At 45.8% G+C, this 13,146-nt stretch overlaps 1 protein-coding gene across 2 annotated transcripts in view; it reads right to left on the bottom strand.

Annotated features, from left to right (window-relative positions):
• Window positions 1-6,692: 6,692 nt before the first annotated feature.
• Window positions 6,693-13,146, bottom strand: part of RFWD3 (ring finger and WD repeat domain 3) — a 43,107-nt gene continuing 36,653 nt past the window's right edge. Inside the window, exons 11-13 of one of the 2 annotated variants that reach the window (XR_004342968.1) lie at window positions 11,722-11,936; window positions 10,871-11,209; window positions 6,693-9,041 (exon numbers count right to left, since the gene is read on the bottom strand). Coding sequence is in view for 1 of the 2 variants with exons in the window: in XM_030298556.1 (XP_030154416.1) it covers window positions 8,898-9,041; window positions 10,871-11,082; window positions 11,722-11,936 (571 nt within the window). In the remaining variant the exon portion in view is untranslated. The remainder of the gene's footprint in view (window positions 9,042-10,870; window positions 11,210-11,721; window positions 11,937-13,146) is intronic. The other variant, XM_030298556.1, reaches the window with a different exon arrangement.

The raw sequence follows: 13,146 nt of genomic DNA, 5'->3' as shown, positions 1-13,146 counted from the left end.
AATCTCACCTTAGACCACTTGCCCTTCCATACAAAGTGGAAAGCCAAGGGCACAGCTTGCAATTCCACTTGTTGGGAATATTTTTCACTCTCCATCATCTTTCAGGGTCACACTTGTATCCTTCATGTCTTTTTTTTTTAATTTTTTTTTTCAACGTTTATTATTTTGGGGACAGAGAGAGCAGAGCATGAAGGGGAGGGGCAAAGAGATGAGGAGAGACACAGAATCGGAAGCAGGCTCCAGGCTCTGGCCATCATCAGCCCAGAGCCCGACGCGGGGCTCGAACTCACGGACCGCGAGATAGTGACCTGGCTGAAGTCGGACGTTTAACCGACTGCTGCGCCACCCAGCGCCCCATATCCTTCATGTCTTTAATGGTGGCACTAATCACCATCCTTCATCCCCCAATAAAACATGCTTTTAATTTACTGTTTTGGCCAGTGAGGAGAGCAGTTTCCAAGGTTACATTTGTTTTTTACGGTTATAATTCTTATCCCACAGGCCAGAAATGCAATGTGGCATTATTCTAGATCATTTCCAGTTATATTGGGACTGGGAAATGATCGCTGGCAAAGGGGCGCACTATGAGCCATACGTTAGCTAGGATCCCATTTATTACTGGCCCCCAGAGGCCAGGGGGCTAGTGATATTTGGTCTCTGAGGGTCAACTCAGATCGAGTGTCCAATGGTCCTCAAAATATTTGGTTATTTCCCTTTCACCAGTATCCAGTCACCCAAGTAATGGCCATGAATCTCTCTGGGGAAGGACTGAGGAAATCACTGTGGTGGTATACATTTTCCCTGGTGTTGCAGGATCTTTGTTTGTAGGCTCCCAGCTACTATTCATCCATTGATTTGTTCTGGATCTGAAATTGGCTCAGGTCTAGACACTGGCACGGAACATGACTTATGGAGATGGCCACCCTTAGTGCCCCGCTCTTCCATTTCTATGGATGTTTTTTGGTTATGGATGTAAAATCTACCCTTGTTGATTGCGTTGTTCTTTTTGCCTCTAGGGATGCTATCTTTTATTAACAACTCCCTGATGACTGACCCTCCCTCTCCACAACTCCCTGATGACTGACCCTTTTGGTTGCCTCTGTCAGTCTTGGTGGCATTAATGGTAATTGTGGTCTCCTCAATGCTGCAGTTAAGTACCACCATCTGGTCTTTATATTCTGGGGTCCCATCATCCCCATCTTACTACCTGTTTTCTGGAACACTCCAGAACAGCTTCTATTAGTTTATGCTTTGCCAGGAAGCAGACAATAAAGGGAATTAGCTATCCCTCTCTCTCTATCCCAGAGGGAGAGAGCAAGTGGGGGTAAGGGCAGAGAGAGAGAGAGGGGAGAGAGGGACTCTCAAGCAGGCTCTGCACTGTCAGCATAGAGTCCAATGTGGGGCTCGAACTCACAGACTATGAGATCATGATCTGAGCTGAAATCAAGAGAGCATCCGACTCTTGATTTCGGCTCAGGTCATGATCCCAGGGTCATGGGATCAAGCCCTGTGTCAGGTTCAGCACTGATCATGCAGCCTGTTTAGCTTTCTCTTCCTCTGCCCCTCTCCCCGACTCCAAGCTCTTTATAAAACTAAAATAATCTTAATCATAAAGGAAATGCAAATCAAAACTACAATGAGACATGACCTCACACTCAATAGGATGGCTACCATCAAAAAAATCCCAGAAAATGAGGGCACCTGGATGGATCAATGGGAAGAGCATGCGACTCTTGATCTTAGGACTTGGGTTTGAGCCCCGTGTTGGGTACTTAAATAAAAAATTAAAAAAAAAAACATAGAAAATAACACAAAAAAGGTGGGAGAGGATGTGGAGAAATTAAAACCCTTGTGCACAGTTGTGGAAATGTAAAATAGTACAGCAGCTATGGAAAAACAGTATGGTGGTTTCTCAAAAATTAAAAAACAGAATTACCATAACCCAGCAATTCCACTTCTGGGTGAACAAACTGAAAGCAGGGTCTCAAAGGGATATCTGTACACCCACGTTCATAGCAACATACTGTAATGGCTAAAATGTGGAAGCAGCCAAGTATCCCACTGACAGAGTAAGTAAGCAAAATGTGGTTTTTATACAAAGAATATCATCCATCTTAGAAGGAATTCCTTCTTCCTTCCTTCCTTCCTCCTTCCTTCCTCCTCCCCCTCACTCCCTCCCTCTTTCCTTTCTTTCTTTTTTCTCTTTCTTTCTTTCTCTTACTCCTCTTAAGCCTCCTTTCTTTCTTCATCCTTCCTCCTCCCTCCCTCCCTCTCTCTCTTCTTTCTCTTCTCTCTCTCTTCTCTCTTCTCTTCTTTCTCTCTTTTTTTAAGTTTGGGGATCCCAAGCAGGCTCCACGTTTGTCAGTACAGAGCCAGCCATGGGACTCAAATTAATGACCATGACCTGAGCTGAAATCAAGAGTCAGATGCTTAACCAACTGGGCAACCAGGAGCCACTAAGAAGGAAATTTTTAACGTATCTTGCACATGGGTGAACCTTGAGGACGTTATGCTAAGTGACATAAGTCAGTCACAAAAAGACAAATACTGTATGATTCCATTTATATGAGGTAATTAGAGCAGTAAAATAGAGAAAGTAGAATGGTTGGTGCCAGGGGGTGGGAGGAGGGAAGAATGGGGCGTTATTATTTAATGGGTGTAGAGTTTCAGCTTTACAAGATGAGAAATTATGGACATGGATGCACAACAATATGAACTTAGTACACTGAACTGTACCGGCTCAGTTGGTAGAGCATGCAACTCTTGATCTCAGGGTCGTGAGTTCAAGCTCCACATTGGGCACAGAGCTTACTTAAAAAAATAATAATAAAGAAAAAAATGTGTAACATGGTATATTGTGTTATGTGCATTTAACAAAGAAATTTCTGGGGGGTGCCTGGGTGGCTCAGTCGGTTAAGCGTCTGACTTCAGCTCAGGTCATGAACTCATGGTTGGTGGGTTTGAGCCCTGCGTTGGGCTCTGTGCTGACGGCTCAGAGCCTGGAGCCTGCTTCAGATTCTGTGTCTCCCTCTTTCTGTTCCTCTCCACTTACACACACACTGTCTCTCTCTAAATAAGATTTAAAGAATTAAAAAAAAATAAAAGATTTTAAATGTTTATTTATTTTTGAGAGAAAGAGTGACAGAGCACGAGCAGGGGAGGGGCAGAGAGAGAAGGAGACACAAAATCCAAAGCAGTTTCCAGGCTCTGAGAGCTGTCAGCACAGAGCCTGATGTGGGGCTCAAACTCATGAGCCGTGAGATCGTGACCTGAACTGAAGCCGGACGCTTAACCAACTGAACCACCCAGATGTGTCCCGTGCATTTTACCATACCATAATACAAAAATCAGCAAAAAAAGGGAGGGGGGCGGCGCCTGGGTGGCTCTGTCAATTGAGCATCTGATTTTGGCTCAGGTTATGATCTCATGGCTCGTGAGTTCTGGCTTGCGTCCGGCTCTGTGCTGACGGCTCAGAGCCTGGAGCCTGCTTCGGATTCTGTGCTCCCTCACTCTCTGCCCTTCCCTTCCTAGTACTCTGTCTCTAAAAAATAAATAGACATTAAAAAAAAAAGAGGAGGAACTAGCTATGCGAAAAAAATTATTTTGGATAACATCTGTAGGAAAAATTGGGTGAGTGGAAGAGCCGTTAAACACGATGCAGGTCTGACCCTGTGTGAAATGGAGAGGGATGGAAAGATGTGTGGGTGGAAACAGACTGAATTGAGACTGAACTGTTCAGCCTTTCCTAGAAATGGGCCTCAGTATCCCTGCCATCCTCAGTCATTGCCTGGAATAACCCCTGGGAAGTGTGGCCCTACTGTGGAGGCAGTTATGGATTTTCAGAGTTTACAAGCTGGAACAGCAGTCAATTATGCTCCCCTTTGTTGGGAGTTCTGAGTGGCTCATTTTCATGGCCACCATACCTGGGCAAATTCTGTAAAAGGTGTACCATAACACTGGGACTTAAGGGATGAAACATGTAAAAGCAGGGCCACTTGGGTGGCTCAGTCAATTAAGCGTGCTACTCTTGGTTTCAGCTCAGGTCATGATCTCATGTTTCATGAGTTTGAGCCCCACCTTGGGATCTGTGCTCACAGTGCGGAGGCTGCTTGGGATTCTTTCTCTCCCTCTCTCTCTGCCCCTCCCCTACTCACACTGTCTCTCTCAAAATAAATAAACTTAAAAAAAAAAATGTAGTAACATGCTTCCAGGCATGCCCAAGTTATGCAGCCAAGGGACCTCAACTTGTCTGTCCCAGACATGTCAGTGATTATCTAGGCTGAGAATCTAAGATCTGGAGAGGAACCCAGCATTTTAGGGTATGGATGACCTTACCTCCCTTACAACAATTTGCCAAGTTGCACAAACTGTGGTCCTTACTCTAAAGGAATTTCATGCCTTTTTTGAGGGGGAGGGAGGGTCTTAATCAGAGACATTAATATTAGCAACTGATAATGTAGGTTTCCTTTCCTTGACTCGGGTAGCAAATGACTCATGTGAGCTGAGGGAAGGAGCATATTGTTTGCCTACTGAAGCAGTGTCACTCTTGACAGTCAGGATACCATCCTCATGAGGCCAACTGGTGGCATGGTCAATTCTAGAGTTTCCACTGGGGTACAAGTCAGGTGTCAGCACTTCACAGGGCTTAAGCTTGCGCAGCAATTTCTCCTCTCCTGTCCTCAACACCCTTTAAGTTAGGCCCTCATTCCTTCCTACGTGGTCCTGGTTAATTTAACAATCAACTGTCTTTTTCGAAAGGCCCCAGATTCATATCCCCAGATATGACCTTTTGAGTGACAACCAATTTTCTATACCACGTGTAAGAGAAACGATTGAGCCACACCAACATCTCACAGCCCCACCATAGCTCAAGCCTAGGAATTGACCAGGACCCTTCTGGAAACACTGCTTTAACCTAGCGGTGGCATTTTAATCAGATGGCAGGGTCTTTATTCCGGGGAAGGTATTTCCTCCTTTATTTCAAGAACAAGTGGTCTGCCAAGCCCGCCACTTTCATGAACTCACAGTCCACCCAACTGTTGGCAACTCACACAGAGCTTAGCTTACAGAACAGAACCTCCAGGTCTTTTGACCCAAACATCTGCTAAGTCCTGAATTTCCTTTGTTTTCCTCTCAGAGGAGAACATTTCCTTTTAACCAAATCCAGATATTGTTAGTTTCGGCCCACGTCCAGCCTGTAGGTGAGCCCTTCTGCTTACTGTAGCCATATACGGATAAAGCTAGTGTTACTTTTAGGGGCTAGTGAGGTTCACGGCCATGGCAGCCCTCCTCACATCCCATCCCAACACCAGGCTCCTTATTTAGCCAGCCTTGCACCCTGCTTTCTAGAGCAAACACACAGCTCCACCACTGTTTTTCCCCCCTTCAGTTGACCTCTGTGATGAGCCCTGACCTGGGTGGTTCTAGCTACGTGTCTAGCCTCTTCCACTGGGCGGTGGTGCTCCCGGCCGCGGCACCCAGAAGAGGGTAAAGTATCAACGATAATATTCACGACTGTCTGCTTTATTTTCATTTTAAACGTAGGAGGAATAAGTTGTGGGGGAATCAGCCTAGGCTGCCCCGGAGACGGAGACGTCAAGAATGAAAGTGAACTTCCACCCAGGTTTCCCAAATCCTGCTTAGCTGTCAATAATATAAAGGACAGGATGTAAACATGGGGATATGAAAAATTTAATTACACGCCACCTACTGTCATTTTCCTTTAATAGGATTTTTAATTGTTGCTTCCCCTGTGAATTGGAAGAACTATACTTATTCTGCAACACTGCTTAAAAATTAATCAATACATTAGGAAGGGACTTTGTAAACTATAAAGGGATAAATAAACAGAAGCAATTGTTACCAACACACAGAAATTGACTCATTAAAAGACAAGGACATACAAATGTCTGTTTCCAGAATTTCATTTGACAGCCAGTCACCGAGATGGGAGACAAGAGTACCGTGGAAGAGAAAATAATGGCGTTTGGTTTCTTAGGAATGTGGGGGTTACTCCCAGGACCTCTGTCATCCGCTGTTGGAGCACCAGGCTCCGTGACAACAGCAAGCCTCTACCTATGGATCTGGTCCTCCTGGAATCGAGTATACTCCGTTTGCTGTTCAGCTGGAAAACATCTTCAGCCTTTCCAACCTAATCCCGGAACCGTGATTTGTGGCAACAGAAATACCTCAACTAAACACAAAAAAAGACGCTGAGGCAAGAGGCCAGAACTGTGCCGAGCAGGAACCCAGAGTCCACGCTTGCCCAGGGCTGCTGCCGCTGACCGAAAGAAATAAAAGGGTAAATCCTCTCTTGCACTCCCCTCCCCCACACTACAGTTTTCTGGATTCAAAGTAAGTAACAAGAAGCCAGCAGGCGAAGGGAGTCTGCAAAGTGTAGTTTCCAAGATTAAGCCCTTTGGATCTGAAAGCAAATAACCAGTGTGGGTAAGTTAAGAAGCAAACACACAGCTTCCCATTAACAACAGTAGAACAGAATTGCCAGTTAAACCACCGCAACCACCTCATCAATTTAAAGGAGATGTTTACTTCAGATCCAGGGACCATCCTGTGAAATTCAGACCCAGTTCCACATGAAATGAAGAAATCTATCAGGCTGAGGCTGTACCCCTTGCCCAAGAGGCAGACAAGTTCCTGCCCCTGGCAGTCAGAGAGGCAAAAGACGCCAGCAGTTGGTACACATAGCAAATGCTTTATTTTCATATTAACATTAAAACATAAAGCACAAACATTAAAACACAGAACATGAACAGAGATCCCACTGCCCTGTTTGTCACAGCAGGTACAAGGATATATGCCAATAAGATATTTGGAGTCTGCTTAACTCCAAACCCTCATATGGGAGACCTCCCTTAGAGACAGGGGGGAGGGAACATGTCGGGGCAGAGCCTGCTGCAGCACAGGAGACCAGAGCCTGGGACTACATGGTCTCCTGCTGGATGAGGGATGCAAGGGTAGGATGGCTGGGGGCAAGGTCTTTTCTTTTAAAGAAACCAGTTGAAGTTACATAAATTTCTCTCTAAAATGTCCAAATTTACTGGAGGAATGCAAGAATTGGCAAGACATGAGATTCACCCAACTTCCCTCGCAGTTAAGTCCCTTGGTTCCTCTGCGTGGCGGAATCAATCAGCATCCGCCTTGATCAAATCCTAACCCTACCGTGGGATTTGTCTCTGCCAAAGACAAAGGCAGCCAGGGCCAACTGCATCCTCTCTGATGACCTGCTGAAACCAGATGAGTCCTGCTTTTTAATCCAAATCCCTTTCTGCCACTGATGCTCTCTAGGTCTGGGCCGTCATTCTGAATCATCAACATATTGACAGGAGTATCTCCTCTGAGAAAAGGGGGCTCTTTCCCCGGCTCTGGAAACTGGCTTTTTGAAAGATGTCCTAAAACAGAAGGAGGCCACTCTTTAGAAGGCACAACAGGAACCTGAAACTCTGGGGATATCTGTGGCAATAACCCTCTGCTGGTGAGAAATGCTGGAAACCGCTCAGGAGTTGTCGGTCAGAACTATTTTAAAATAAAAATGATAACGCTTCTAGAGCAATTATTTAAACAAGTCACACTGTTGGCCATCCTGCTTCCAAGAACGGGGCACTGACCGCCCACACCCTGAGGCGCGTTCTGTTGTAGACTGCGGTTTAGCAGAGCAGCCATAGGCGAGGCAAACAGATACAAACGGAAGCCTTTCCCCCTACTGGAGAAAAGTGAAGTTCGCAATGTTGGACAATCCACGGCTGGAACAAAAGCTGATGGGCTTCTCCCTGCAATCCGCACAGGTCTCCAACCACTCTTATCTTCCTGAGAATATTTCACTGACAAGAGTCTTTAAAAAGGCTAGAAGGGAGGCATATCAGAGGAAGCTGAAGTCACACACCAGTTTCACATGTGGAAGGCTTTAGCTTCTGTTCCCAGCAGTGGTCTCAGCAGCTTCTCTTCTGCAAGCCTGTCTTGCTTAGCCCCTCTCCCTTGACCTCTTTTACGGGGAGAGAATCAAACAAGAGCTGTGACGTGTTGCTCATGTTTTCCTAGTAAGAGGGAAAAGGAGGGGTCTTCAGAGCACTGGTTTATGTAAAATCAATCCGGAGGTCCTCAGACAGCAAGAAAAAAGGAGGCTTCCCCACTACTCCAACAACCGGTCTCTTCTCTCGGCTCCCACGATGTGATGAACCTAATGTACTCAGCATTCCGAGAGGGTCCACAGCGCATCAGCTGCCTCCATCACTGGGCCTGCCAATATCCCAGCAGCGCACACCTGGAATGTATCTGTTGCTGCCACAAAGTAGACCAGATGCGCTCGACCTCACACTTCTGTGGGGATGAGACCAAGTTGCTGAAAGGCTGTCAACACGCCAGGTCAGAAACGGATCAAATTCTTCACCAGGTCGTACAGTGCCCTCTTGTGTTCAACTGAAGACTCTTCTGCATCCACGCAACATGGAGATGGTCAGTCTCCTCTGGGACGTTAGCATCCGTTCCTGAGTTCGAGTGACAAGACCACTTAGGTGGGTGTCACACCCTACAGAAAATGCTTGCTGCACACTCGTTCTAAATGACTGCTGGGAGGATACTCTCTGAGGTCCAGTAGAATGTCTGATCAGAAATACAGATTCTCAACATATTCATGAAGGCTTTGAGCCCAAGACAATGATAACGTAGATGCAGTACCAATCACGTATTCTTTGGATGGACACCGCGAATACACAGTCTGTAGTGTTTCAGTGACCTGGCCTCTTAGAATCACATTAATTCAAAGGAACCATGATCCCAGAAGTTCTAGGCCACAGACAGTAAGCAGAGATCTTGCTCAGGGCTGTTACGTGCTAGCAAACATTTAACATTCACCAGCAGCATGCCTGACAAGTTCCAGACAGTCACTCCCACCGATACATGTGGACCATCTTCTCTGTTAAGGTAGCCAAGTAGCTGTTGTGGTTCACCTCAAAAGGGCAGATGTCCAAGACGGGCTGATCGGCCTGCAGTTCCTGTAGCAACGAGCCACTGCCAGCATCCCACAGCTAAAGAAGATAGACAGAGTTCAGGGTCAGGAGTCATTCAATTCAGCTGGGGGACTTGCTTGCTCTATTGCTATACAATATAGCGGTTCCACAGCTCCGTACAACACCCGTTGCTCACCACGAGTGCACTCCTTAATATCATCGGACAACTTTGAAAGGGCTGCAGAGAGCGCTGCCAAGGGAGTACGACAGACTGTTCTCAACCTTCACAAAGCCAGGACACACAGCATCAGGCGTGGGCTCTGCCACTGTGATCAGCAATGAGTCTACCTCTGAAAAGCAAGCCCAGCATTCAGCTCTTCCATCAAGGTGCCAGCAACTCTTCTAGGCACAGAACACTCAGCAAGACAGAAAGTCCCTTTCTCAGCCCTCATGAAATCTATCTAATAACTAGCGCTTTCTTTTCCTTTTCAAAAACTTTTGGTATGAAAAAATTATTATTTTTTTTAACACTTATTTATTTTTGAGAGACAGAGCACAAGTTGGGGAGGGGCAGAGAGAGAACGAGACCCAGAATGCAAAGCAGGCTCCAGGCTCTGAGCTGTCAGCACAGAGCCCAATGCGGGGCTCGAACTCACGAACTGTGAGTCGGATGCCCAACTGACTGAGACCCCCAAGCGCCCCCGTTATGAAAAAAAATTTTTAGGGGGCACCGGGGTAGCTCAGTCGGTTAAGTGTTCGACTTCAGCCCAGGCCATGATCTCACAGCTCGTGAGTTCGCACCCTGTGTCGGGCTCTATGCTGACAGCTCAGAGCCTGGAGCCGGCTTTGGATTCTGTGTCTCCCTCTCTCTCTGCCTCTCCCCTCTCGTGCTCTGTCTCTCACTCTCTCAGAAATAAATGTTAAAAAAATTAAAAAAAAAATTTTTAATATAAAGCATAGTAGTACAACAAATTATTAAGCTTTCACCATATCTGCTTTACTGATTCTATTGTTTTCTTTACTGACTTCATATCATTTTACCCTTAATCTATAGTGTTATCCAGTATGGTGGCCACTAGCCACATAAAGCTATTTAAGTTAAAAATGAAAAAAAAAAATTAAAAAAATTAAAGTCTGCATTCACACTAATCACATTTCACAAGCTCATGTGGCTAGCACAACTGTATTGGTCAGCAATGCTCCAAAGCTGGATTACATTTAGGTTCAAGGGCATCTCATAAAAGGTGCTATGTACTTCATATCTTCTTACATCAAGAGGCAAATTGGGGTACCTGGGTGGCTGAGTTGGTTAAGCATCTGATTGTTGATTTTGGCTCAAGTCTGATCTTGTAGTTTGTGAATAACATGAGCCCCACGTTAGGTTCCTTGCTGACAACATGGAGCCTGCGTTGGATTCTCTCTCTCTCCCCCTCCACTGCTCACACACGTGCACTCTCTCAAAATAAATTTTTTTAAGAGGCGAATTATTTTTTGTTAACCCACTTACAGTGATGTCTATCACTGTGTTCAGGTTATAAAAGACTGACCCATCCACTCTACAATCCCCCATCAATCATTCATCTTTTGGTGATGAAACTGTTGCCTGAAACAACTGTTTTATAGGAGTTTCAGTAGTTCCTTAATTTTTGTTTTAAAGGTTCACAAGACGGCCCATGGGATACTACAGCTCATATAAAAAAGAATGAGGCGAATCTACAGATATTGAAAGGGAAAGATATCCAAGCTAGGAAGCTAAATGGGAAAAGAGCAAATTACAGAGTGTGTCTCAAGCGTGCCTGGTGTAAAAACAAGCAATCGTACATATACACATACACAGATGTGTGCAATCAAGGAGAACGTCGGTTTTTCGCTTTACATACTTCTGTATAAAAAAATAATAGGCTCACCAGGGCAGAATTTGATGCTTCATCCCCAGTACACACCAGGATGCTGCCATCACTCTCCGGGTTTTGGAAAATGGCACTTTTGGTCAGTAGTTTGCAAGTGGGTCCCCCAAGGAATGTTTGCACAGGATGGCAGGAACAGACCAGCTCTCCAGCATCGTCCAGCGTGGAGGACATCTCCATCAGCACACTTCGTAAAGTGCTGTGATTTTTATCTACGGGACAGAGGAGTCAGTGTTGCTCCGTGGGGATGATCCCAGGAAATTAATGAAGATCCTGAACCTCACACGATTACAAACTACTGAGTGGAAGAGCCACAGTTTATTAGATCATCAAGAGTAGCTACAAAGCAAACAAAGCAACAAGAACAAAATAATACAGCACAAATGAAATTCCGAACCGCAGGCTAGGATAAAGCAAGTTATCTACAATAGACTTTTGCCTATGAGGGAAACAATTCTCGGCATAAGCTATCCTTTTTAGTAAAATCACTGTATCCTGCCGCCCCCTGCCTCTGTTTTTGTCTTCCTTCAGGGCAGGCGGATGACACGAAACTGCGCTGAGGGGGATGCCCTGACCTCAGGGGCAGGACTCTTCATTCCATTACTAAGTCACAGGGGCTCCTAAAGGGGCTAACTCGCTCCAGGGAGTACCTGGCAGAATTTGCCCTGTCACATAAGCGAGGGGTAGAGGCGGCATCTATGGAGGAATGCGGAGCCACTAGCCTCAATATAGTAGCAAGAGCTGTTAGCCTGCGAGGGGCTCTCCGGTGCCACCTGAAGGGCAGGGCAAGCTCTCCCCTCCTCCCCTGAACCGACTTGCTCCCAAACAGACAAGGATGTCCCAGCACTCACCAGGCCTGTAGGTCACAAGACAATGCCGGGTGCTGCTCTCCGTCTGAAAGTCTACGCAACCCCCTGGCTCTATGGGCAGCACATGAGGACAATGAGAAAAGCCCATCTTTAGCTCCCAGAAGGAAGCGTTCTCTAAGGTTCCAGCCAACACACCACCATAAGGAAATGCAGCCGAGGCAGCTCTGGGTATGTATGACAGGGATACCAGGGGGCATCTGAAGGGAAAGAAAGGAAACGATGTGTCACATTCCAATACTTGTACTACTCCAGACTCCACTAGCAGGAGCCCTCAAGCACACTTCCACCTCTACAGAAGAGGTTAAAGACCTTCTGGGGCACCTGGGTGGCTCGGTTGATTAAGCATTCGACTTCAGCTCAGGTCACGGTCTCACAGTTTGTGGGTTCGAGCCCCATATCCGGCTCTGTGCTGACAGCTCAGAGCCTGGAGCCTGCTTCGGATTCTGTGTCTCCCTCTCTGTCCCTCCCCGGCTCGTGCTCTGTCTCGGTCTCTCAAAAATTACCGTTCAAAAAAAAAAAAAAAGACCTTCTTTGGGTCACTATCCTTTGACATCTGGTAAAATCTACCAACCCATACTGCAGAAACTTTAAAAGAGTACACATATAATCTTTGGCATCTAATTTCAGAGGAGATGTCGCATATTCTAAAATTAGTTTTTAAAAATGACTAGGGGGGCACCTGGGTGGCTCAGTCAGTTAAGTGTCTGACTTCGGCACAGGTCATGATCTTGTGGTTCATGAGATCGAGCCCTGCATTGGGCTCTGTGCTGACAAGCTCAGAGCCTGGAGCGGCCTTCAGAGTCTGTGTCTCCCTCTCTCTCTCTGCTCCTCCCTCACTAGTGATTCCTCTCTCCCATCTCACTCTCTCTCAAAAAATAAACATTAAAAAAATTTTTTAAATTAAAAAAAAAGGACTAGGAAATTCAATACTACAAAGTCACAGTTACAAGAGAGCTTGACCAGTGTGAAGTTTCTAGAAATGGGGTTAGATGTGTACACAAGGAAAGTCAGAAAGGAAATGCAGCTTATACATCTAATAAAGTCTCCAAGATGCAATTGACAGATCCTTCAATTAAAATACAGCCTGAAGCAAAAACATTTTTTTTAGATTTGTGTAAGTAATCTCTACACCCAATGTGGAGCTTGAACTCATGACCATGATATCAAGAGTCACATGCTCTTCTGACTGAGCCAGCCAGGCACCCCTGAAAAAACTACTTTTTAATTCAGAAACAGGATGGTTTCATTAGAAATGTTCTAAATCTCTTTCTGCAAGCACATGACCAGGAATGTGTGCCAAGAATTCTCTCAGAAGTGTCAGCCGGTAGACTATGTTCCTGTGAACTTTGTTTCTGCTGAAGTTGCCCAAGTGGTCGCTGTGCCTGCTTTCTTTCATTGCCCCGTCAT

This window comes from Lynx canadensis, chromosome E2 (assembly GCF_007474595.2).
Source record: "Lynx canadensis isolate LIC74 chromosome E2, mLynCan4.pri.v2, whole genome shotgun sequence".
Classification (NCBI taxonomy): Eukaryota; Metazoa; Chordata; class Mammalia; order Carnivora; family Felidae; genus Lynx; species Lynx canadensis.
The sequence above is the reverse complement of the archived record's forward strand: the minus strand, read 5'-3'. Positions and strand labels throughout refer to the sequence as shown.